The 25,908-nt window shown below is 52.6% G+C and overlaps 1 protein-coding gene across 1 annotated transcript in view; it reads left to right on the top strand.

Moving 5' to 3' along the window:
- Positions 1-25,908, top strand: part of NLRC3 (NLR family CARD domain containing 3) — a 37,590-nt gene that overhangs the window by 8,526 nt on the left and 3,156 nt on the right. The window contains exons 2-19 of the mRNA XM_054455741.2: positions 1,552-1,633; positions 3,492-3,553; positions 3,812-4,013; positions 4,114-5,863; positions 7,089-7,175; positions 10,305-10,388; positions 10,991-11,074; positions 13,656-13,739; positions 15,721-15,804; positions 17,539-17,622; positions 18,265-18,348; positions 18,820-18,903; positions 19,290-19,373; positions 19,816-19,899; positions 23,766-23,849; positions 24,588-24,671; positions 25,320-25,403; positions 25,820-25,903. Of these exons, the coding sequence (XP_054311716.1) occupies positions 3,836-4,013; positions 4,114-5,863; positions 7,089-7,175; positions 10,305-10,388; positions 10,991-11,074; positions 13,656-13,739; positions 15,721-15,804; positions 17,539-17,622; positions 18,265-18,348; positions 18,820-18,903; positions 19,290-19,373; positions 19,816-19,899; positions 23,766-23,849; positions 24,588-24,671; positions 25,320-25,403; positions 25,820-25,903 (3,107 nt within the window). The 5' untranslated portion in view covers positions 1,552-1,633; positions 3,492-3,553; positions 3,812-3,835. The remainder of the gene's footprint in view (positions 1-1,551; positions 1,634-3,491; positions 3,554-3,811; positions 4,014-4,113; positions 5,864-7,088; positions 7,176-10,304; positions 10,389-10,990; positions 11,075-13,655; positions 13,740-15,720; positions 15,805-17,538; positions 17,623-18,264; positions 18,349-18,819; positions 18,904-19,289; positions 19,374-19,815; positions 19,900-23,765; positions 23,850-24,587; positions 24,672-25,319; positions 25,404-25,819; positions 25,904-25,908) is intronic.

The following is a 25,908-nucleotide window of genomic DNA, read 5'->3' as shown; positions in this document are numbered from 1 at the left end:
ATACCTAGATACAAATAAGGAACTGGCAAGACCGAGATGAGAAAAAATATAAAGTTTTACAGAAGGATCTAAGGAAGGACGTCAGATTACCCACATGGACCCATACACATGAGGCAAAGTCAATTCAAATCCCATCTTTTTTTTTCTCCTAAGGCAGGGTCTCACTCTGTTGCCCAGGCTGGAGTGCAATGGTGCAATGTCTGCTCATTGCAGCCTCAACCTCCCAGGCTCAAGCAGTCCTCTCACCTCAGCCTACCAAGTAGCTGGGACTGCAGGAGTGAACCACCATGCCTGGCTAATTTTTTAATTTTTATTTTGTAGAGCTAGGGTCTCACTACTTTGCCCAGGCTGGTCTCAAACTCCTGGGCTCAAGTGATCCTCCTACCTCAGCCTCCCAAAGTGCTGGGATGACAAGCATGAGCCACTGTGCCTAGCCCCAAATCCCATCTTTTTTATCCCTCTTGGTTTTGACATTTAGAAGAATAAAAGAACAGGATTTGGGGCAGCATAAGGAGACTGGCCTTGCCCTGGCCTGTTCCTAATGTTCCAGGTTAGTTCAGCTGGCCTGGGTGCCAGCAACCTCAAATTGATCGCACTCCTTACTTCTTCAACACCATGACCTGAATGCCTGAAAAATGGTATTTTACTTATTTTTACTTTACTGTTTTACTTATTTTTACTTTACTATTTACTTATTGCTAAGCTTCTTTTATCATTTTCCAGATAAAAAGCATCACCTGTGTTAAAATGCCAGGCTCGGCTGAGGTGGGCAGATCACGAGGTCAAGAGTTCCAGACCAGCCTGGTGAGCACGGTGAAACCCTGCCTCTACTAAAATTACAAAAATTAGCCAGGTGTGGTGGCATGTGCTTGTAATCCCAGCTACTTGGGAGGCTGAGGCAGGAGAATTGCTTGAACCTGGGAGGCAGAGGTTTCAGTGAGCCGAGATCACGCCATTGCACTCCAGCCTGGGCGACACAGCAGACTCCGTCTCAAAAAAAAAAAAAAGAAAGAAAAAGCCAGGCTCCCCACTGCCAATCCAAGATCAGGGAGCCTGCTGAATCCCAGGGCTGCAGACAGCAAGCCTTTTTTTTTTTTGAGATGGAGTCTCGCTCTGTCGCCCAGGCTGGGGTGCAGTGGCGTGATCTCAGCTCACTGCAACCTCCACCTTCCAGAGTCAAGCAATTCTCCTGCCTCAGCCTCTCGAGTACCTGGGATTACAGGCGCCCACCACCACGCCCAGCTCATTTGTATTATTAGTAGAGATGGGGTTGCACCATGTTGGTCAGGCTGGTCTTGAACTCCTAACCTCAGGTGATCCGCCCGCCTCAGCCTCACAAAATGCTGGGATTACAAGAGTGAGCCACCGCGCCCAGCCTGACAGCAAGCTCTTAAGCTAAACACTGAGAACCAGGGAAATGCCCTGTGGACAGGTGGGGTCCAACCTGCTTCTCTATGCAGTGACAACACTTGGTGTTTTTTTGAATGCAGGGCTGCCATCAGCAGCAGTGGGCCATCACCTCTGCTGGCCACATTGTGTTTTTTCTCCTAGAACTGTGGACAACGGAAGGCTGCGCCCCATCCATTGAGTTCCTGGGGCCCCACTGGAGGGGCTGCTGTGGCTAGGGTGCCCGGTGAGGAGGGGAGCAGGGTGGGTGGAGGCAAGTTCGGGGCCTCAGTGTCCACCTTGGGTGTGGGAGGGCCGTGGGGGCGGGGGGACAACCAGCCTTGGCAACAAGGAGGCAAATGCGAGTGGGGGGCCTCAGCTTTGCTGCTCAGCATCTCTGCATCACCGTCCCCAGGAGCAGAGGGCGAACAGCACTGCTGGGAGCCCAGGAGCTCCTGCACTCCCAGGAGACCCCAGGAACGTAGTAAGAAAAACAGCCACTCTGAGAACCAGCATTTTCTCTTTTTTGACTCCTCCTTCTTCTTTCTTTTATTTCCTTTTTTTAATTAATAAGCTTTTCCTTGTAAAGCAATTTTAGGCTTACAGAGTCTCGCTCTTCCCCCCGACTGGAGTGCAGTGGCGCAATCTCGGCTCATTGCAGCCTCCACCTTCCAGGTTCAAGTGATTCTCCTGCCTCAGCCTCCTGAGTAGCTGGGATTACAGGCACCAGCCACCATGCCTGGCTAATTTTTTTTTTTTTTTTTTTTTTTTTTTGATATGGAGTTTCATTCTTGTTGCCCAGGCTAGAGTGCAATGGCATGATCTCAGCTTACTGCAACCTCTGCCTCCCAGGTTCAAGTGATTCTCCTGCCTCAGCCTCCTCAGTAGCTGGGATTACAGGCATGTGCCACCACACCTGGCTAATTTTGTATATTTAATAGAGATGGGGTTTCTCCATGTTGGTCAGGCGGGTCTCGAACTCCTGACCTCAGGTGATCTGCCCACCTCGTCCTCCCAAAGTGCTGGGATTACAGGTGTGAGCCACCTGCCCGGCTAATTTTTTGTATTTTCAGTAGAGACAGAGTCTCACCATATTGGCCAGGCTGGTCTCAAACTCCTGACCTCAAGTGATCTGCCTGCCTCGACCTCCCAAAGTGCTGGGCTTACAGACATGAGCTACCGTGTCTGGCCAGGCTTACAGAAAAATTGATGGGGAAGTACAGAGACTTCCCATACACCCCATGCCTGCCCCCACCCAGACTCTGCCACTATCACCATCCTCTGCCACAGTAGTCCATTGATTACAGTCAGTAAACCTACACGGACATGTCGCCATCACCCAGTGTCCATAGTGTATACTCTGGGTCACTCTTTTTTTTTTTTTTTTTTTTCATTTTGCTTTTTGCTCTAACTCAGGGGCAAGAAGAGTTAAGTTTTTTGTTTTATTTTGTTTTTCTTAGAGATGGGATCTTGCTCTGTCACCCAGGCTGGAGTGCCATGGTGTGATCACGGCTCACTGCAGCTTCGACCTCCTGGGCTCAAGCGATCCTGCTGCCTTGGCCTCCCAAGTAGCTGGGACTACTGGCACACACCCCACACCAGGCTAATTTAAAAAAAATTTTAGAGATGGGTTCTCACTATGTTGCCCAAGCTGGTCTCAAACTCCTGGGCTCAAGCGATCCACCACCTCGGCCTCCCAAAGTGTTGGGATTAGAGGTGTGAGTCACTGTGCCCAGCCATGGGCTCACTCTTGGAGTTGTACGTTCTGTAGGTCTGGACAAATGTATAATGATAATGACATGGACCCACCACTGTAGTACCCTACAGAGTCATGTTACTGCCCTAGGAATCATCTGTGCTCCACCAATTCACCCCTCCTCCCCAACCCTTGGCCCCCACTGACCCTTTCTTTCACTGTCTTCCTGTCTCCATACTTTTGCCTTTTCCAGAATGTTAGTCAGAATCACACAGTGTAGCATCCCCAGAGTGGCTGCTGCTGCCTTTTTTTTTTCTTTTGCTTTTTCCCACGTGTTCCAACAGAGTAGCTTCTTTCATTCCTCCCTCCTTTTGAGCAAACTTACTTGTAACCTCATCATCATTTCCAGGTCACAAATGAAGACATCAAGGTGCAGAGAGGTGACTCAGCCTACCCTCAGTCACCTATCTGGTAAGTGGCAGGGCCGGGGTACAAGCCCATGGCCCCAGTTCTCATCCACTGGGCCCCTGCATTCATGTGATCATTGCCACCATCCAGGAACAAATGGCCCTTCCAGTCTGTTCTCAGAGGCCAGGCCAGTGGGCCACCCAAAGGCTGAGGAAAGAGGAAGAGGGGATCCCTGACCCCGTTCCTGGGGGCTTGCTCACCTGTCCCAGGCTGCTGGATGGGAGGCACGGCAGGCAGCAGGTTCAGGCCCTCTCTTCACAGCTCCTGGAGGTGATCCCCGACTCCATGAAGAAGCAAGAGGTGCGGACGGGCAGGGAGGCCGGCCAGGGCCACGGCACGGGCTCCCCAGCCGAGCAGGTGAAAGCCCTCATGGATCTGCTGGCTGGGAAGGGCAGTCAAGGCTCCCAGGCCCCACAGGCCCCAGACAGGACACCGGACGCCCCGCTGGGGCCCTGCAGCAATGGTAGGACCGGCTTGGGAGGCAGACGTGGGGTGGGGAACACGTGGGCTGTCTGTGCCCACTCTTCCCTTACCTGACCTCCCCCACTGGCCTCGTCCCGCAGACTCCAGGATACAGAGGCACCGCAGGGCCCTGCTGAGCAAGGTGGGAGGTGTCCCGGAGCTGGGCAGACCCTGGCACAGGCTGGCCTCCCTCCTGCTGGTGGAGGGCCTGACAGACCTGCAGCTGAGGGAACACGACTTCACACAGGTGGAGGCCACCCGCGGGGGCGGGCGCCCCGCCAGGACCGTCGCCCTGGACCGGCTCTTCCTGCCTCTCTCCCGGGTGTCTGTCCCACCCCGGGTCTCCATCACTATCGGGGTGGCTGGTATGGGCAAGACCACCCTGGTGAGGCACTTTGTCCGCCTCTGGGCCCATGGGCAGGTCGGCAAGGACTTCTCGCTGGTGCTGCCTCTGACCTTCCGGGATCTCAACACCCACGAGAAGCTGTGTGCCGACCGACTCATCTGCTCGGTCTTCCCGCATGTCGGGGAGCCCAGCCTGGCGGTGGCAGTCCCAGCCAGGGCCCTCCTGATCCTGGACGGCTTGGATGAGTGCAGGACGCCTCTGGACTTCTCCAACACCGTGGCCTGCACGGACCCCAAGAAGGAGATCCCGGTGGACCACCTGATCACCAACATCATCCGCGGCAACCTCTTTCCGGAAGTTTCCATCTGGATCACCTCCCGTCCCAGTGCGTCTGGCCAGATCCCAGGGGGCCTGGTGGACCGGATGACGGAGATCCGGGGCTTTAATGAGGAGGAGATCAGGGTGTGTTTGGAGCAGATGTTCCCCGAGGACCAGGCCCTCCTGGGCTGGATGCTGAGCCAAGTGCAGGCTGATAGGGCCCTGTACCTGATGTGCACCGTCCCAGCCTTCTGCAGGCTCACGGGGGCGGCGCTAGGCCACCTGTGGCGCAGCAGGACGGGGCCCCAGGATGCAGAGCTGTGGCCCCCGAGGACCCTGTGTGAGCTCTACTCATGGTACTTTAGGATGGCCCTCAGCGGGGAGGGGCAGGAGACGGGCAAGGCAAGCCCTCGCATCGAGCAGGTGGCCCATGGTGGCCGCAAGATGGTGGGGACATTGGGCCGGCTGGCCTTCCATGGGCTGCTCAAGAAGAAATACGTGTTTTACGAGCAAGACATGAAGGCGTTCGGTGTGGACCTCGCTCTGCTGCAGGGCGCCCCGTGCAGCTGCTTCCTGCAGAGGGAGGAGACACTGGCATCGTCGGTGGCCTACTGCTTCACCCACCTGTCCCTGCAGGAGTTTGTGGCAGCCGCGTATTACTATGGCGCGTCCAGGAGGGCCATCTTCGACCTCTTCACTGAGAGTGGCGTATCCTGGCCCAGGCTGGGCTTCCTCACACATTTCAGGAGCGCAGCCCAGCGGGCCATGCAGGCAGAGGACGGGAGGCTGGACGTGTTCCTGCGCTTCCTCTCCGGCCTCTTGTCTCCAAGGGTCAATGCCCTCCTGGCCGGCTCCCTGCTGGCCCAAGGCGAGCACCAGGCCTACCGGACTCAGGTGGCTGAGCTCCTGCAGGGCTGCCTGCGTCCCGATGCCGCAGTCTGTGCACGGGCCATCAACGTCCTGCACTGCCTGCATGAGCTGCAGCACACAGAGCTGGCCCGCAGCATGGAGGAGGCCATGGAGAGCGGGGCCCTGGCCAGGCTCACCAGTCCCGCACACCGCGCTGCCCTGGCCTACCTCCTGCAGGTGTCTGACGCCTGTGCCCAGGAGGCCAACCTGTCCCTGAGCCTCAGCCAGGGCGTCCTTCAGAGCCTGCTGCCCCAGCTGCTCTACTGCCGGAAGCTCAGGTGGGCACCAGGGCAGGGGTCAGGGGCTGGGGAAGGGGCAGAGGAGAGAGCAGAAGCCATCCCCTCCCCACCACCGAGCTTCTCTGTCAGTCTCCTAGGGCTGCCGTAACAGAGAACCATGAACTTGGTGGCTTAAAACAACTAAAGTGTGTTTTCTCGCAGTTTTAGAGGCCAGAAGTCTCAAATCAAGGTGCCAGGAGGGCCACACGCTCTCTGAAACAAATAGGAGAGGTTCCTTCCTTCCTCTCTAGCTTCCGGTGTTTGATGGCAACCCTTGGCTTAAGGCTGCGTTACTTCAGTCTCTGCCCTGTTGCCTGGTCATCTTCTCCCTGTGGCTGTCTCCACATGGTGCTGTCCTCTCTTTTTTTTTTGAGATGGAGTCTTGCTCTGTCGCCCAGGCTGGAATACAGTGGTGTGTGTGATCTCAGCTCACTACAAACTCCGCCTCCTGGGTTCAAGCGATTCTCCTGCCTCAGCCTCCGCAGTAGCTGGGATTACAGGTGTCCGCCATCATGCCTGGCTAATTTTTGTGTTTTTAGTAGAGACGGGGTTTCACCATGTTGGCCAGGCTGCTCTCAAACTCCTGACCTCAGGTGATCCGCCCACCTCAGCCTCCCAAATTGCTGGGATTACAGGCGTGAGCCACTGCACCTGGCCAGGGCTTTCTTGTCTTAAAAAGACACTGTCACACTGGATTTCAGGCCCACCCCACTTCAGCATGACCCCACCTTAACAAAGTACATCCACAGTGACCCCATTTCCCAATAAAGCCACATACTTGGGGCACACGGGGTTAGGACTTCATATCTTTTGTGGGGACACAATTCAATTCATAACCCCCTCAGAACCATCCAGTCTGATAGAAGCTGCACTGGCTGAATGCTCTCAGCCTGTCCCCCGCCCGCCACTCTGGACCTTAGTGAGTAGGGAGGAAAGGACACAGGCTGAGGGTCATCCAGGTGTCTGGCAGAGGCAGGCGGCATGTGGGGTGGTGAGGACGACAGCCCGTGGAAGATGCCGTTCTGCACGGGAACCACAGGTCTCGTGGGCACCGAGCCTCCTGTTCACTCTCACGGGAAAGGTCTGAGCACTGGGGCTGAGCGCAGATCTCAGAGCTGCGGCAATGGTGCTGCATGGGATGGAGAGAGGCAGAGGCCCTGGGCCAGGGCCCCCACCCTGCCCATGGGCGGGTGGGACACTCACTGTCACTGCTCCCCTTGTCAAGGCTGGACACCAACCAGTTCCAGGACCCCGTGATGGAGCTGCTGGGCAGCGTGCTGAGTGGGAAGGACTGTCGCATTCAGAAGATCAGGTAACACAGACCCAGGGGACCTCCAGGGTGCCCTTGGTCTTGTGGGGTACGGAACTTCCCATCATCCTCTGCTCAGCTGGCCAGCAGCGCTGCCACAGAGAAGTGTCTTTGAAGCATGTGGCTCCAGATGCAGCCTGCTTGTTTCTCCCCAATTCCAGAAAGTGCTAGAGGCTCAGGTGCCTCATCAGTAGGAAGAGGGAGGTGACCTGGTGAGGACTGGACACCGTTGTGCACAGGCAGGTGTTTCCACAGCACTACGTGTGCTGACATAACGCCTGGCACAATGTTCTCTAAGCACCTCTCCAAGTTTGCTGTCCAACAGCATTCTAGGCACAGGATTACATTTCCCCCCACCCGAGACAGTCTTGCTCTGTCACCCAGGCTGGAGTGCAGTGGTGCGATCTCGGCTCATTATAATCTCTGCCTCCCAGGCTCAAGCAATTCTCTAGCCCCAGCCTCCTGAGTAGCTGGGATTAGAGGGGCCCACCACCACGCCTGGCTAATTTTTTGTATTTTTAGTAGAGACAGGGTTTCACTGTGTTAGCCAGGCTGGTCTCGAACTCCTGACCTTGTGATCTGCCCACCTCGGCCTCCCAAAGTGCTGCGATTACTGGCGTGAGCTACTGCGCCCAGCCAATTGCATTTTTAATTAAAATTTTAAATTTCAAATTTAATTTAATTAAAATTTAATTTCAAATTTAATTATAAATCAATTTAAACAATTTTTAATTAAAACTGCATCTTGTGGCCGGGTGTGGTGGCTCACCCCTGTAATCCCAGCACTTTGGGAGGCCGAAGCAGGTGGATCACGAGGTCAGGAGATCGAAACCAGCCTGACTAACATGGTGAAACTGTGTCTCTACTAAAAATACAAAAAATTAGCCGGGCGTGGTGGCGGGCGCCTGTAGTCCCAGCTACTCAGGAGGCTGAGGCAGGAGAACGGCGTGAACCCAGGAGGCGGAGGTTGCAGTGAGCCGAGATTGCACCACTGCACTCCAGTCTGGGTGACAGAGTGAGACTCCATCTCAAAAAAGAACAAAACAAAAACAAAAAAACCTTCATCTTGTAATTAGACAAAAGTTCATATGCTGAATGTGTGCTTATGAAATATCTCCTGGAATAACATTCCTGGATCTGAGAAAATACACACACCCGGGGTTTGTGGTTGAATCGATGTGATTGATCCTCTAAGAGTGGCTGTTGCAGACCTAGGGAGCTGAGTTTGGAGAAGAGAACCCAAGGGTTAATTTTGTTTGTTTTTTTTTGAGACGGAGTCCCGCTCTGCTGGGCAGGCTGGAGTGCAGTGGCACGATCTTGGCTCACTGCAGACTCCACCTCCTGGGTTCAAGCAATTCTCCTGCCTCAGCCTCCTGAGTAGCTGGGACTACAGGCGCATGCTACCACACCTGGCTAATTTTTTGTATTTTTAGTCAATACAAGGTTTCACTATATTACTTTATTGACCAGGCTGGTCTCAAACTCCTGACCTCAGGTGATCCATCTGCCTCAGCCTCCCAAAGTGCTGGGATTACAGGCGTGAGCCACCGTGCCCAGGGGTAATTCTTCATTCTCATACAAGCCTCTGGGTTCTGAAGTAATCTTTATCTGAGTTAATGGCAATTTACACTGATTCAGTAACAAAAATAAGTCACTGGGGAGTATGGTTAGAGGTGTAGGCTCTGTGTGAGTTTGAAGAAGTCATTTCTGTGCCTAAAGAGGGTAAAAATGGGCTTAAAAGGATATCTAGGCCAGGAGCGGTGGCTCACGCCTTTAATCCCAGCACTTTGGGAGACCGAGGCCGGTGAATCACTTGAGGTTAGGAGTTCGAGACCAGCCTGGTCAAACTGGCAAAACCCTGTCTCTACTAAAATTACAAAAATTAGCTGGGTGTGGTGGTGGTGGGTGTGTGTAATCCCTGCTACTCAGGAGGCTGAGGCAGGAGAATTGCTTGAGTCTGGGAGGCAGAGGTTGCAGTGAGCCATGATCGTGCCACTGCACTCCAGCCTGGGTGACAGAATGAGATCCTGTCTGAAAAAAGAAAAAGAAGAGCACCAGCCTGGGGATTCTAATTGAACTACTATATCCCATGGGGCTGAATGCCTACAAACAGCAAAGAGCCTGGACAGCTACTATTTCTGCAGCTGGATACATGAAGTAACATTGAGTTGATCCACCACCATATTCCCAGAACCATGCTTTCGAGGCAAATCAAGATGTGTTTTTTTTTTTTTTAATTTTAAAGCTAATTTTAAATAACTCTACCATTTGCCATTTTGCACTAGAAAAGAGGCTAGGATCAGTAGTGTGCCTCAATTTGTTTGTACTAGTTCACGAAAACTGATTGTTAAATTTTCAGGAATTTTGCAAGCTGAAGGTGCTTGAACTTGGTGTTGGTGGGAGTATTTACACCATGGAAAGTGGCAGATACTACAAATCAGTTTGCTAGCATTTGTTTTTTGTTTTGTTGTTGTTTTGAGACATGGTCTCCCTCTGTCGCTCAGGCTGGAGTGCAGTTATATGATCATGGCTCATTGCAGCCTCAACCTTCTGGGCTAAATCCTCCCTCCTCAGCCTTCCAAGTAGCTTGGACTACAGGTGCACCACCTGGCTGATTTTTATGTTTTTTTGTAGAGACAAGATCTCCCTATGTTTCCCAGGCTGGTCTCAAACTCCTGGTTTCAAGTGATGCTCCTGCCTTGGCCTCCCAAAGTGCTGGGATTGTATAGGCATGAGCCACCACGCACAGCCCAATTTTTGAAATTTTGTTTTTCCTGGGAGCCAGTTTACCAGTACACCACTGGCTGCCATCTGCATGTTAGGCTTCTGAGATTTCCATTTTCTTTGCTGTGCTGTTTGTGTAGAAGCTGTTGTGCTGGATTCTGCTTAAACTTTTTCCTGGGACCCTTTGCCATGATGAGGGTCTGTCCTCCCATTGTGGCCCTACGCTGCCCAGGCTCGGGGGCTCTGCTGTGCCTGGTATTCTGCTCCAGGGGTCACCTCATCTCCACCTGTGTCCAGACCCTGATGATGTGGGGGGGCCTAGAGGATTAATCATGGGCACAGCGTTGAGGAAGAGGCCATGAGATGTGTATGCCCAAAATAACCACTCCTCTCCCTTTCCTTGGGCAGCTTGGCGGAGAACCAGATCAGTAACAAAGGGGCCAAAGCTCTGGCCAGATCCCTCTTGGTCAACAGAAGTCTGACCTCTCTGGAGTAAGTAGGACAACCAAGGCCGAACTTTTACCATTGGAACCAGAAGAGTTGTGAGGCATCTTGTGAAGTCCCCTCCCCTCCTAGGAAATGACTTGGGTCTTACCTGTCTGTTCTTCCCTGATTCCCATGATTCCGCCCCTGGGTAGCATCTGGACATAACATCCATACTTCATTTGGAGCAGGTTCTAAGACTCCTGTGGGAATAAGGCACAGGGAGGCCACACCTTAGCTAAACACATACCTTTCTGGTGGGGCAGAAGGACAGCCGGGCAGAACCATGGCTCCTCAGTTGCTGGGCTCCAGCCAGGGACACACCAGATGTTTGGCCCTGCATCTGGGGCCATCATTCTCATCTCCACATTTGGCCCAAGCCCACTAGTCCATCAGGTGCTGCTTTCTTTCCCCCAACACCTAGGATAGTCTTGGGGAAACTCCTTCCTTGTTTATATAAGGATCTCTGCCCTGGTTCCACCAAACATGAGATCCTAAGCCCTCACACATTCCCTTAGAGGATCACGAATTTCAAGGTCAATGCAGTTTCTGTTTCCCCTTCCCTCTCTGGGAGACAGATGAAGGAGGTGTCTCTTTCTCTCTTCCTTCAGCCTCCACGGTAACTCCATTGGACCACAAGGGGCCAAGGCGCTGGCAGACGCTTTGAAGATCAACCGCACCCTGACCTCCCTGAGGTGCGTGTCACCTGCTCCCTGTCTTGTCACCCCAAGAGAGGGCCCAGAAAACCCTCTCCTCAGGCACTACCTATGAGAATGGGAGGTGATTCACAATGGCAGGCATGGGGCCGGGCACAGTGGCTCACACCTGTAATCCCAACCCTTTGGGAGGCTGAGACAGGTGGATCGCTTGAGGTCAGGAGCTTGAGAGCAGCCTGGCCAACATGGCGAAATGGCATCTCTACTAAAATACAAAAATTAGCTGGCGTGGTGGCAGGTGCCTGTAATCCCAGCAACTCGGGAGGCTAAGGTAGGAGAATCGCTTGAGTCTGGGAAACAGAGGTTGCAGTAAGCTGGGATCGCGCCACTACACTCCAGCCTGGGTGACAGAGTGAAACTCTGTCTCAAAACAAGCAAGCAAACAAAGATGGCAGGCGTGGGATACTGGCTCCCATCCCATTGGGTACTGGGGATCTTGTGCCCTAAGCAAGTTTCCAGGGTCCAGCTCTTCCCTAGACTTGAGCTTGTGTGTGTGGCCTGAGCAGGGGACACAGGTGTGATGTGGTTTGTTACAGCTCTCTTTCTTTTTTTTTTTTTTTTTTTTTTTTGAGACGGAGTCTTTCTTTGTGGCCCAGGCTAGAGTGCAGTGGCGCGATCTTGGCTCACTGCAACCTCTGCCTCCTGGGTTTAAGCCATTCTCCTGCCTCAGCCTTCCAAGTAGCTGGAATTACAGGCTCCTGCCACCACGCCCGGCTAATTTTTTTGTATTTTTAGTAGAGACGAGGTTTCACCATTTTGGCCAGGCTGGTCTCGAGCTCCTGCACTCAAGCCATCTGCCTGCCTTGGCTTCCCAAAGTGCTAGGATTACAGGCATGAGTCACCGAGCCCAGCCAGTTATGTCTCTTTTAAAAGCCTGTGGTTATATCTATACTTAGTTGAGTGGGTACCACTTTTCTGTTCTGTGTTTTCATTTATTTATTTATTTATCTTTATTAGGGTGAAATTCATGTACCATAAAATTGACTGTTTTAGGCAGGTCCCAGAGGCTGATGCCTGTAATCCCAGCACTTTGGGAGGCCAAGGCAGGTGGATCACTTGAGGTCAGGAGTTCGAGACCAGCCTGGCCAACATGGTAAAACCTCATATCTACTAAAAAAAAGAAAAAAAGAAAAAAAAAAAAAAAAGAAAAGTACAAAAAGTTAGCCGGGCATGGTGACAGGTGCCTGTGGTCCTAGCTACTCAGGAGGCTGAGGTTGAGTTAAGCCCGGGAGGCGGAGGTTGCAGTGAGCCAAGATCGTGCCGCTGCACTCCAGCCTGGGCGACAGAGCGAGACTCCGTCTAAAAAAAAAACCTGACTGTTTTAAAGTGTACAGTTCAGTGGCATTTAGCCCATTCACAATGTTGTGCCACCATCACATCTGTCCAGTTCCAGAATATTTTCATCACCCCTGAAGGAGACTTCATACCCATAAACAGTCACTTCCCATTCTCCCCTTTCCCCAGCCCCTCACAATCACCAATCTGCTTCCCATCTCTAAGGATTTACCTATTCTGGACATTTCATGTAAATAGATTTATATAGGCTCGCCTTTGGTGTGTGGCTTTCTTCATTGAGCATGATGTTTTTAAGCTTCATCCGTGTGGTACCATGTGTCAATGCTTCCTTCCATTTTATTTTAACTTTTTTTTTTTTTTCAGACAGAGTCTCACTCTGTCACCCAGACTGGAGTGCAGTGGCATGATCTTAGCTCACTGCAACCTCTGCCTTCCAGGTTCAAGCACTTCTCCTGTCTCAGCCTCCCGAGTAGCTGGGATTACAGGCATGTGCCACCACACCCAGCTAATTTTTGTATTTTTAGTAGAGACGGGGTTTCACCATGTTGGCCAGGCTGGTCTCGAACTGCTGACCTCAAGTGATCCACCCACCTCGGCCTCCCAAAGTGCTGGGATTACAGGTGTGAGCCACTGTACCCAGCCTCTTCCCTCCGTTTTAAGGCTGAATCATATTCCACGGGATGGACAGACCATGATATGTTGATCCATTCACCTGATGATGGCCATTTGGGTTGTTTCCACCTTTTGGTTCTATGAATATCACTGCTGTGAACATTGGTGAATAAGACTTCCAGTGCCTGTTTTCAATTCTTTTGAGGATATACGTAAGAATGGAATTGCTGGGTCACATGGTCAACCCATGTTTAACCTTTTAAGGACCTGCCAGACCATGTTCCACCGACAGCGGACCATTTTGCATTCCCACCAGCAATGTGAGGGTTGCAGTTTCTCTGTATTCTCACCAACACTTGGATCCTGTGTCTTTCAGCTGTAATGAGGGCAATTGATGACCTTGTTGTGGTTATTCAGAGAGCAGGAGCACCTTGTTCCCAGCTTGCAGGCAAATGCTTAGCAACTCAAAGAAAAACCTAAGCCCCAGGCAGTGGTGCAAAGGGTCATCTGCTCTCCCTGCATGGTGGGCGGTGAGGGCACGTAGTGGTCAGAACCCCTTGCTTCACAGAGGTGCCCCCACTGCAGAGAGGGTTCAGACTCCTGGGTTCCAGCTTCTGCTCCATCAGTGATGAGCCTCTTCTTGTCTCTGCAGCCTCCAGGGCAACACCATCAGGGATGATGGTGCCAGGTCCATGGCTGAGGCCTTGGCCTCCAACCGGACCCTCTCCATGCTGCAGTGAGTGAACACATCTCCTCTCTCCCCCTTCTCTCCCTTCTCCCTCCTCCTCCAAAGGCCTCTCTGCCTATTACCTGCTAGGAAGAATGGATGGGGCTAGGACCTGAGGCCTTCTGACCCATCTGGATGGCCCCTGATACCTATTGCTTTTCAAGAGAGCAGCTGTTGGGGAAATAATTAAAAATAAAACCTCCTGGCTGGGCGCAGGGACTCATACCTGTAATCCCAACACTCTGGGAGGCCAAGGCAGGCGGATCACTTGAGGTCAGGAGTTTGAGACCAGCCGGGCCAAAATAGTGAAACACCGTCTCTACTAAAAAAAAAAATTAACCAGGCATGGTGGTGCAAGCCTGTAGTCCCAGCTACTTGGGAGGCTAAGTTGAGAGAATCGCTTGAACCCAGGAGGCGGAGCGGAGGGTGCAGTGAGCTGAGATCATGCCACTGCACTCCAGTCTGGGCGACAGGGAGACTCTGTCTCAAAAAATAAAATTAAAATATAAAATAAAATTAAAATATAAAATAAAATAATAAAATATAAAATAAAATACCTTCTACCAACCCACAAATGTAGGAAAGAATACACCAATTATTGGATAAACATTAAACTGACTGCACGGTGCATCGGGACAACCCACCAATGGGAGTGTAAAGACAGAGAGCTCACTTTTCTAGAGCCAATCAGATAGGACCCTCTTCCTCAGGCAAGAGGGCCAGGCAGCACCTCAGGCAAGAGCACCAGGCAGCACTGTTTATCCTAAATACAGCAGATAATTGGAGTGGCCATTTGTGGTCCCTAATTGCTTTTATCCAAAGGAAAAGTAAAGCTTCTTTTATCTTTATGACACGCAGGTACTTTAGAGCTTCAAGCCAGATGCCTAGCCTAATTCCCAAGGCAGGGAAGGAGGGGCTCTATGTTCCTTAATGTTTACGTTTCAAAGAGATGGTTCCAAACCCTTACGAAAGACATTCCCAGGCTGTGAAACTGGCCAGAGGCTGATTTTGCTTTTAAAAAGATTTACATACATCTTAAAGGGACGGAGGCAGCATTTGCAACCTCAAGTTTTCTCAGGAAGTGCTCTAAGAAAATGAGGGTGGTAGGGAGTCTCTTTCCTTTTTGGAACCAGGGAAAGTTACATTTTTTTAAGATTTGTATTTAGCTTCACACAGGAGACGTCCTGCCTGTCTGTCCTTGTAGGATGAGGACAGGGTTTCTCCTGTGCTGCCTCCCTCCATCAGATTTAGTACAGGAGGAAGCAGCTTTTTCAGAAGAGGAACCTAAGCCAGGGTCTCCCTAGGGAGGTTTCTTTGTCTCTTTTTTTTTGAGACGGAGTCTCGCTCTATTGCCTGGCTGGAGTGCAGTGGCGTAATCTCGGCTCACTGCAATGTCCGCCTCCCTGGTTCAAGTGATTCTTCTGCCTCAGCCTCCCAAGTTGCTGGGATTACAGGTGCATGCCGCCACACCCCACTAATTTTTTTATTTTTAGTAGAGACGGAGTTTCACCATATTGGCCAGGATAGTCTCGATCTGTTGACCTCGTGATCCGCCCACCTTGGCCTCCCAAGGTGCTGGGATCACAGGCATGAGCCACCGTACCCGGCCCCTAGGGAGGTTTCTTAGGGTTGGAGGCAGCCTGCTGGTCTAGATGGGAGGCAGACTGGCAGGTGAGGCACCAGAGAGACTTGTCCATGGAGGTCCCCATTCGGGAGGTTGCTGGGCATTATCAGCACCTACTGATCTCTGCTTTCTAGCCCCTTGCAAGGGAGGCTCAGCTGCCCTGACCCCTTACTATCCCTCATCATAAGGTCGGTCCATTATCACTTAGGCAACAATCCAAAGACCCATCTGGAGAACGCCCTCCCCACCTGCTCCAGTAAATGAAGAGGGCATACTAGTTGTCCCTGACCTTGAACCTGAACTGTCCTTGGCCTGGGAATGGCTGTGGCCAGCCTTTCTAAAGGACCCCTCTCTTTTCTCCCACAGCCTGCAGAAGAACAGCATCGGGCCCATGGGAGCCCAGCGGATGGCAGATGCCTTGAAGCAGAACAGGAGTCTGAAAGAGCTCATGTGAGACATATGAAAGGCCCACACTAGTATCCTCAGTGCCCAGCACAATGCCCAACCCAGCACAAATATTTGTGAGCCTGAGGATGGATGGATGGATTGATGGATAGGTGAATGGATGGATGGGTGGGTGGATGGATGGATGGGTGGGTAGGTGGATGGGTGGCTAGGTAAATGGATAGATGGATGGATGGATGAATGGGTGAATGAATGGATACACTGATGAGTGGATGGATGGATGGATGAGTGGATTGATGGATGAATGAGTGGATAGATGGATGGATGGTTAAATGAGTGTATGGGTGGGTGGATGGATGGTTGGGTGGGTAGGGGTGGATGGGTAGGCAGGTGGATGGATGGATGGATGGATGGGTGAATGAATGGATAAATGAATGAGTGGATGGATGGATGGATGGATGGGTGAGTGGATTGATGAATGGGTGAATGGATGGATGATGGATGGTTCAATGAAAGAGTAGATGAATGAGTGAGTGGATGAATGAGTGAATGGATGGATGGATGGATAGATAGACGGTTGAATGGATGGATGGATGGATGGTTGAATGAATGGATGGATGGATGGATGAGTGGATGGATGGATGGATGGATGGGTGGATGAGTGGATGAATTGATGCACTGATGGGTAGATTGGTGGATGGGTGAATTGATGGAAGGATGGATGGTTGAATAAATGAGTGGATGAATGGGTGAGTGGGTAGATGGAAGGATGGATGGATGGGTGGGTATGTGGATGAATGGATGAATGAGTAGAGGAGATAAATGGATGGTTGAATGGGTGAATAGATGGGTGGATGGGTGGGTAGAGATGGATGGGTGGATAAGTGGATGGGTACATGAATGGATGGATGGGTGAATGGGTCAGTGGGTGGATAAATGGATGAGTGGATGGATGGATGGGTGAGTGGATAGGTGGATGGTAGAATGAATGAGTGGATGAATGGGTGAGTGGGTGGGTGTGTGGGTGGATGGATGAATGGATAGATGAATGGATGGGTGGGTAGATGAGTGGATGGATGGATGGCTGAATGAATTAGTGGATGAATAGGTGAGTGAATGGATGGATGGATGGATGGACAAATGGATGGATGGGTGGATGAGTGGATAGACAGACGAATTGATAGGTGAGTGGACTGATGGGTAGGTAGATGGATGAGTGGACGGATGAATGGGTAAGTGGGTAGCTGAGTAGGTGGATGGATGGATGAATGGATGGATGGATAGATGGATTTATGAATGAGTGGGTGGGTAAGTAGATAAATCGATGGGTGAGTGGATGGATAGATGGATGGAAGTGTGGGTGCTGGTTAGCTGACTTTGGACTCCAAAAGCACTACCCGAGGAGAATGGAGACTCAGATTCCCAGGACTGGGTGAACCCCAACCTTCTTGGGCTCACATTTACTGTCTTCCCAGCTGGCAGAAGAAAACATTTCCTGACCATCTTCACAAAAACCCCCCAAAATACTTATCACTGAAGGGCTGACCTTTCTTGCCAGGGAGTCAAGAGGGACTTTGCTATCCTGATTTCTTACAGACGACAGGTGGTCACCTGCAGAGACTACAGCCAACAGCCCTCAGGCAGAACAAACTGTGCACTGGCCACCCTTGAGACAACAGAGCCAGCCCTGCCATGAGGGCTTCCCTGACCCTGATCCCTCCACCCAGCCCTGCCCGGCAGCTCCCAGAGGCTGGCTCATCCATATCCCTTCTCTTGCAGGCTCTCCAGTAATAGTATTGGTGATGGAGGTGCCAAGGCCCTGGCTGAGGCCCTGAAGGTGAACCAGGGCCTGGAGAGCCTGGAGTGAGTCCACCTGACCCCTGCCACGGTGACGATTCCCCCCGGTTCCCTTTCCAGTAGATAGTGGGCTGGCAGTCCTGAAAAATGGCTGTCCCCCAGGGCCATTTCCCTGCCAACACTAACCCTGGGCACATACTGTCCTCAGTACCCCCTGCCCCACCAGCTCCATTTCCCTAGACAGTGGGGGCTGGGGTAGGGTCTGGAGTGTTTGGAATGATGAGCTCCAAGTGTCCTTGAGAAGCCAGCATGGGTGGCTGGAGAGGGAGTCAGCTGCAGCAGCTTTGGTTGGGGGCAGGAGAGCTCAGTGCTGCACCCACACTTGGGGAGCCTGCTGCACCACTCCCTCTGGGGGCTGCAGACCCAACACACCCTGCTCTAAGGCTGTCTGGGGCCACCCACATCAAGGCAGGGTCTACATTTGGGGGTTTGTTGTGCTAAACCCACCTGCCCTGACCTGGCAGAGGCTAGAAGGTGAGGGTATGGGAGAGGAAAGAGAGATAAGAAGAGGAGCAGTGTGGCCGCCACTGTCCCTGGAGCCCCCAACTCCCTGTTGAGCCCAGTGCCTGCTGTCCCAGACTGGGACAGGGCAGCTCCCTCTGGGTCCTGGGACAGCCACACCCAGGGCGCCTCCTCCTCTGTCCACAGCCTACAGAGCAATTCCATCAGTGACGCAGGAGTGGCAGCACTGATGGGGGCCCTCTGCACCAACCAGACCCTCCTCAGCCTCAGGTAAGTCCTGGCCACCCTCTCCAAACAGGGCGTTTCTTTGACTGGGCACCTGTCTGCAGGGACTTGGCACTGGGAAGCCTGTCTCAGGGAAATCTATGGCTGGCGAAGCCTTCCTGGCAGCCTGGCCCTCTTCCTGCTCTCTTTGGGTGCAGGGGATAGCTGCTGCCCGCAGTGGCCCATTCTGTCGCTCCCTTCCCAGATGCACGCTGAGCCACCTGTCCCCTCGCACCTCTGGGGCCCTGTCATCCTGTCCTCTCCCTGTACTGTGGATGGTCCTAAAGCAGGGGCGCCTGGCTGGCCCAGCACTGGCTCACTAGCACTGGCTCCTTCACACCTCAGCCCAGACTGTGCAGAACTCTAGGTCCCCCACCTGCAGTTTCTTGGGCTTCGAGAAGCCTAAACACCTGGGCTTGGCTCTGCCAGACACCTCATCTGCCCGGTCAGAAGCTCAGGTCTTTCCTTTTTTTTCAGCCTTCGAGAAAACTCCATCAGTCCCGAGGGAGCCCAGGCCATCGCTCATGCCCTCCGTGCCAACAGCACCCTGAAGAACCTGGAGTACGTGGTGGGGGCCTGTGACTCCACAGGCTGTCCACGCCATGACCACACCCACACTGAGCCTGGGCTGACGGGCACCCTCGCCGCGTCACGGGGTGGAGGAGGAGCTGGCTGGGGAGGGTGCAGCCAGGAGACCTGGCATCGGGTGGCAAGTCCCCCACTCCCATAGTGTAAACTGCATGAGGGTGAGGCTAGTGTGACACCATCTGCTTCACCTGGTGGGGATGGATGAGGATGTGACCATGCCATTGGGCAACGTATCCCAGGAAGCTCCCCCACGTCCTGGCTGGGTGATCTGGCATCAAGCCCTGGAATCCCTGGTGAGCAAGGACCGGAGGCTTCACAGCCAGCCCCCGGCTCACTTGCTCCTGTTCCCTTCCTCCTAGCCTGACAGCCAACCTCCTCCACGACCAGGGTGCCCGGGCCATCGCAGTGGCAGTGAGAGAAAACCGCACCCTCACCTCCCTTCAGTGAGTCTGCAGCTCTCCACCCTGCTCTGTTCCCCTTCTGCAAGAGGAACCCAAACCAACGATGTACAGGCCACGCCTGGTTTGGGGACACCCCCTGCAAAGGTCTCAGGGGCTGCCCGGGGTTGCCTGCTGCCAGCAGACTGTGCCCCATCCTGTGCTCTCCTGACCCACAGACAGACACGTATTAAGAGGTGGTCACAGCTGGGCATCCAGGCAAAGGCCATTTGGAGGTGTCTTTTCTGGCTTATTCCCCGGCCCTCTGGCCACGGCTAACCAGGGAGTTCATGTGACCCTCTGAGAACTAAGCCTGGGCAGGGGTTGCAAGAATTCTCCTGCCACATCCTGCAGGGATTCCACCTCCTGCCATCAGAGCCTCCTTGGCTCTGCCCCAGGGCCACGTAGTCACATAGTCACGTAGTCACATGTGTCTGTGTCTGCCCAGCCTGCAGTGGAACTTCATCCAGGCCGGCGCTGCCCAGGCCCTGGGACAAGCACTACAGCTCAACAGGAGCCTCACCAGCTTAGAGTAAGTTGGCCTGCCCAGGGGCTGCAGGGCGGGGGCTGTTGGGGACAGGGGAATCTGAAAACCTGGTACCCACCAGGCAGAGGCTCAATCCAGTGACCCCTGGCACTCCTCTTCCCTAAGGCCAGCCGGCACGTTTCAGTCCTTGTCTGCCTTTTAAATATATTGGCCGGGTGCGTTGGCTCATGCCTGTAATCCCAGCACTTTGGGAGGCTGAGGCATGTGGATCATCTGAGGTGTCAGGAGTTCAAGACGAGCCTGGCCAACATGGCGAAATCCCATCTCTACTATAAATACAAAAATTAGCTGGGCATGGTGGCACATGCCGGTAATCCCAGCTACTCGGGAGGCTGAGGCAGGAGAATCGCTTAAACTCAGGAGGCACAGGTTGCAGTGAGCAGAGATCGCGTCACTGCACTCCAGCCTGGGCGACAGAGCGAGACCCTGTTAAAAAAAAAAAAAAAAAAAAAAATATATATATATATATACACACACACACACACACACACACACACACACATACATACACATATATACACATATACATATATACACATACATATATGTACATACACATATATACATATATATATGACAGCTTTATTGAGATAGAATCTTCAAGCCAGAAGATCCACCCACTTACTATACAATTCACTGGTTTCTAGTGTATTCAGTGATGCAATCATCACGATCAATTTTACAACATTTCCATCACCCCAGAAAGAACCCCTGTCCCCATTAGCACTCACTACCCAGTCTCCCTTTCCCCCAACCCTGGCAACCACTCATCTACTGCCTCCATGATCTTCCTATCCTGGACACTGCATATAAGTGAAACTGTGCGACACGTGGCCAAAAATAGAATCATACGACACGTGGCCTTTTGTGGCTGGTGTTCTTCATTTGGTGTCAGATTTTCAAGGTTATCCACATTGTAGCCTGTCTCAGTACTTAGTTCCTTTGTAAGGCTGAATGATATCCATTGTATGGGTATACAGGTTTTATTTCTCCATTCATCAGCTGACGGACTTTGGGTTGTTCCTACTTGGCTGTTAGGAACGGTGCTGCTGTGGACCTTTGTGCACCAGTTTCTGTGTGGACGTGAGCTTTCCTTCTCCTGGCTGGATATACCTGGGAGAGGAGTCGCTGGGGCATGAGGGAACTCTAGGTTTAATCCTTGGAGCCTCATCGGCCTTTCTCCCTGACCATTTCTTCTCCTTCAGCTTCCAGGATGTCCCCTCTGTCTGGGCCTCGCCCTCTTTTCTTCTGTTTGGCTCTTCTTCGCAGGGCTCCTCAGGGATCTGTCTTATGTCATCTTCCCTTGCCTGGCGTCTCTTTTCCTGGAGCTCTTTTCCTTTCCCTGGGCTCCAGTGATCTTCAAAGTCCCAACGACTCCCACGTCCATGTCCCAGGCCTCTCTCCTCAACCCTAGACCTGCACGTCCACACCCCCTTTGCACCTCCCTTCGGGGTCTTGCTGGGGTGTGGGGTCCCTGCATTCTCTCTCCCAAAAACCTGCTTCTTGGCTCCCCATCTTGTGAATGGAACCAACTGTGCAAGCTGGAAACAAGGCCTTCTCTCTCACCTCCCACTTCCTTTTCTATAATTTTTATTTTATTTTATTTTTGAGATGGAGTCTCGCTCTGTTGCCCAGGCTGGAGTGCAGAGGCATGATCTCGGCTCACTGCAACCTCTGCCTCCCAGGTCCAAGTGATTCTCCTGCCTTAGCCTCTCGAGTAGCTGGGATTACAGGTGCCCAACACCACGCCCGGCTTTTTTTTTTTTTTTTTTTTTTTTAAATAGAGATGGGGTTTCACTATGTTGGTCAGGCTGGTCTCGAACTCCTGACCTTTAAGTGATCCTTCCACCTTGGCCTCCCAAAGTGCTGGAATTACAGGCACAAACCACCACATCCAGCATATAACTTATTTTTTAAAGTAATATTTACAATTTTTTTAAAAGAGATGGGGCCTCACCATGTTGCCCAGGCTGGTCTTGAACTCCTGGGCTCAAGCGATCCTCCCACCTTGGCCTCCCAAAGTCCTAGGATTACAGGTGTGAGCCACTGTGCCTGCCCACCTCCTGCTTCCTATTCATTGTCAAGTCCTGTTGGGTCGGTCCCCTCTGTGTCCCTGCCATCCACTCAATTCCTTCTGCATCCACTGCCCCTGCCCAGGCCATCGGCACCACTCACCTCCATCCCTGTGGCAGCCTCCACCTCAGTCCATCCTCTCACACTGCTGGCCAGAGACCTTTCCAGAGCAGCTCTGTCCCATCTTGGGTGCCATCCTTGAATGGCTGCCCAGGGCCTGCAGAGTAAAGTACACACAGCCCCTCAGGGTGGCTTCTGGAGCCCCTAAAATCTGCTTCCTTTGTCCCTCCCTGGACTCATTTCTCACTTCCCCAGGAACTCAATTCGTTTGGGTTCCTTAGCTGAGCCAGGCACACTCCCCACTTTGGGTTTGGGTTTTGACCTATTTCTTCTGGAAGCCTTCTGTGGACACCCTGGGGTGGGAGACGCTGCTTGCTTTTCCCTGCAGCCTGCACTTGGCCCGTTGCACCTGCTCATTTAATCACATCTTCCCACCTGAGCTTCGAGAGGGGGACTCAGGCCTGCTGCCTTATACAACACCTAGCACACGAGACACACTCAAATGTTGTCTTTCTTATTTTTTTTTAATTTTAATTTTTTGAGACGGAGTCTAACTCTGTTACCCAGGCTGGAGTGCAGTGGCACGATCTCAGCTTACTGCAACCTCCACCTCCTGGGTTCAAGTGATTCTCCTGCCTCAGCCTCCCCAGTAGCTGGGACTACAGGTGCCCTCCACCACTCCCAGCTAATTTGTGCATTTTTAGTAGAGACGGGGTTCTCTACTAAAAATACACACACCCAGCCTAATTTTTGTATTTTTAGTAGAGACGGGGTTTCACCACGTTGGCCAGGCTGGTCTCAAACTCCTGACCTCAAGTGATCCACCCACCTCAGCCTCCCAAAGTGCTGGGATTAAAGGTGTGAGCCACTGCGCCCGGCCACACTCAAATGTCTGTTAAAATAATGAATGCAAACAGCTCTTGGCCTTGAACGTACCAATGTGCGCTTGAGCTAAACTCAGTCACTCACTGCACCAGGGCCTGCTAGTTCCCTCCAACTTAGAAGGGGAAAAAATGACACAAAACCCTAATTAGCAAGAATGGCCAAGGAGGTTGGGCGTGGTGGCTCCTGCCTGTAATGCTAGCAATTTGGGATGCCGAGGTGGGAGGACTGCTTGAGCCCAGGAGTGCAGGACTAGCCTGAGCAACATAGTGAGACCCCATCTCTATAAAAGAATAAAAACATTAGCCGGGTATGCGGGCATGTGCCTGTAGTCCCAGTCTCTAGTTAAGTATTTTAGTCTCCTCGGGAGGCTGAGGTGGGAGGCTCGCTTGAGCCTGGGAGGTTGAGGCTGCAGTGAGCCGTGATCTCACCACTGCATTCCAGCCTGGGTGGCAGAGTGAGACCCTGTCTCAAGAGAAAACAAGACAAACAAGAATGGCTCAGGGATTGAGGGCTTTAAGTTCATTTTCTGGTTGGCCGTGAAAAGCATCCCCTTTTGGGTCCCGAGCCCCTGTTGACAGTCACTCTATGTGTCCCATTTCCTGCTTGCCTCTGGCAGTTCAGACTCACGCAGGCCCCAGATGCCTCTGTGTGCTTAGTATGAGGCGGCGGGCTGCAGGGCCTGTGCAGGAAGGGCAGTTATCCCCAGGAAACCCTGGGAGTCTATGTCTATGGTGCATGTAGTCGGTTAAACCTGGCAGGTCCAAGCGCGGCAGGGCCTTGCTAGAATGCTCCCTGTGCCCCGTGCACCCAAAGGGGTCACACTCTGTGTCCAGTTTACAGGAGAACGCCATCGGGGATGATGGAGCGTGTGCGGTGGCCCGTGCACTGAAGGTCAACACAGCCCTCACCGCTCTCTAGTAAGTCCTAGATGTGCGCAGCAGTCAGGAAACCGGTCCCTTCACCATCCTGTCATGTTAGAGGTCTTTTTTTTTTTTTTTTTTCCTCGAGACAAGAGTCTTGCTCTGCCACCCAGGCTGGAGTGCAGTGGCACAATCTCAGCTAACTGTAACCTCCACCTCCTGGGTTCAAGTGATTCTCAAGCCTCAGCCTCCCATACAGTAGTTGGGATTACAGGCGTGCGCCACCACGCCCAGCCTAATTTTTGTATTTTTAATAGAGATGGGGTTTCACCATGTTGGCCAGGCTGGTCTCAAACTCCTGACTTCAGGTGATCTGCCCGCCTCAGCCTCCCAAAGTGCTGGGATTACAGGTGTGAGCCACCACGCCTGGCCTGGAGGTTATTTTTGTTTACAAGTCAAGGAAGGTGTGTTTGATTTTCCTAATATAGGAAATATGATATTAGCAGTTGGGGGCTCAAACACCTAGACAGTAGTAATGAGGAGGTGCAGGGAGCATTCTTCCTGAGCCCTTCCAGGGACAGCCTCTTTTTCTCATATCCTTAGCATCCGGATCTCTGTCTTAGGCAACAGACAGTGTAGGTAGGAGATGGAGTGCCTAGACACAGCGCTGGCCAACCATTCTCAGTGCTGTTTCTCCACTTGCCACCCTGAGTCAAGGGGTGGTGAAAGGGAACGGAGTATGCGGAGGGAGGTGAGCCCACCCGGCCCACACTGACGGCACCCTCCCCGCCCCAGTCTCCAGGTGGCCTCAATTGGTGCTCCGGGCGCCCAGGTGCTAGGGGAAGCCTTGGCTGTGAACAGAACCTTGGAGATTCTCGAGTAAGTATTCCAGTCTCCAGCTATGCTCTTTAGCCCAAAGAAATCAATGAATTCTCAATGAATAGATATGGGGACAAAGTTTACAGACAACTCACAAATCATCCTGGTGATCTTCATTTCAGTGCAAGTATACCAGTTTCCCAGCCCCACTTCATGCCTTTCCCTGGGAGTCACTATCATTTGCCCTCCTCTCCGGGTTGGCCTTGCCAGGCTGAACACGTCTAGGGGCCTGGTTTACGGGTCCCAGGGTGGCTGATCTTGTTCTCTGGGCAGATCCAAAGTCCTGGGGTGAGGTTACAGCTCTGAGGCTCAGGCATGTCTTCAGAATTCCTGCCCTTGCTGGGGGCAGTGGGGACCTGCCCGGATGGAGGGCTGCCTCTCCTGTCTCAGCCCCGCTTTTCTGTTTGGAGTGGAAGAGGAGGAAGGCTCCAACAACACAGAAGGCCAGCCATGCCTCTTTCTGTGTGCCCTGCTTCCCAGAGCCAGCTCTGCCCTGTTGCCCTGGAGTGAGGAAGGCACAGCCCTGGCCTCCTGTGACTGCTGAAGTCCTTGTTTCCTCTACCAAGTAGCCCCAAGCCCACCTGCAGAGGGGTCACGATCACCTCTCAGCCTGTACCCATGCCTTAGGCTTCCTGTCTTTCCCAACAGCTTAAGAGGAAATGCCATTGGGGTGGCTGGAGCCAAAGCCCTAGCAAATGCTCTGAAGGTAAACTCAAGTCTCCGGAAACTCAAGTAAGTGGCTGGAGGGACCTACCTGCGTCCTGGAGCAGCAGAGTTCTCTGCTGGGTCCTCCCTGATGGGATAATATGCTCCTGATTTCTTCTGTAGCTATTTCCTCCTGAATACAAACCATCAGACTTACTATAGTCCACATTCCACTGCAGCTGGGTTTGTTGAGTCTGCTTAGCTTCAGTCAGAAGTCACTCACATCTGCATTTATGGCCTTACATCCTCCATCGCACTTGCGTGGGACAATCTGGCCACTCGTAGACACCTGTCTCCAGGGTCAACTCCCACCTGGAGTTGCCATGGCACTTGTGGACACATCTGCCTGGGTTACTGCCCCCAGACAATGCAGTGTTGCTTCCCCGGGTGTTTTCCATCTGCCCTGATGGCTCACCGTGTGTCTCCATCTCTTTTCCACTTAGTCTTCAAGAGAATTCCCTGGAGATGGACGGGGCAATATGCGTTGCCACAGCACTGTCTGGAAACCACAGGCTCCAGCATATCAAGTGAG

Source organism: Pongo pygmaeus, chromosome 18 (assembly GCF_028885625.2).
Source record: "Pongo pygmaeus isolate AG05252 chromosome 18, NHGRI_mPonPyg2-v2.0_pri, whole genome shotgun sequence".
Taxonomy (NCBI): Eukaryota; Metazoa; Chordata; class Mammalia; order Primates; family Hominidae; genus Pongo; species Pongo pygmaeus.
The sequence above is the reverse complement of the archived record's forward strand: the minus strand, read 5'-3'. Positions and strand labels throughout refer to the sequence as shown.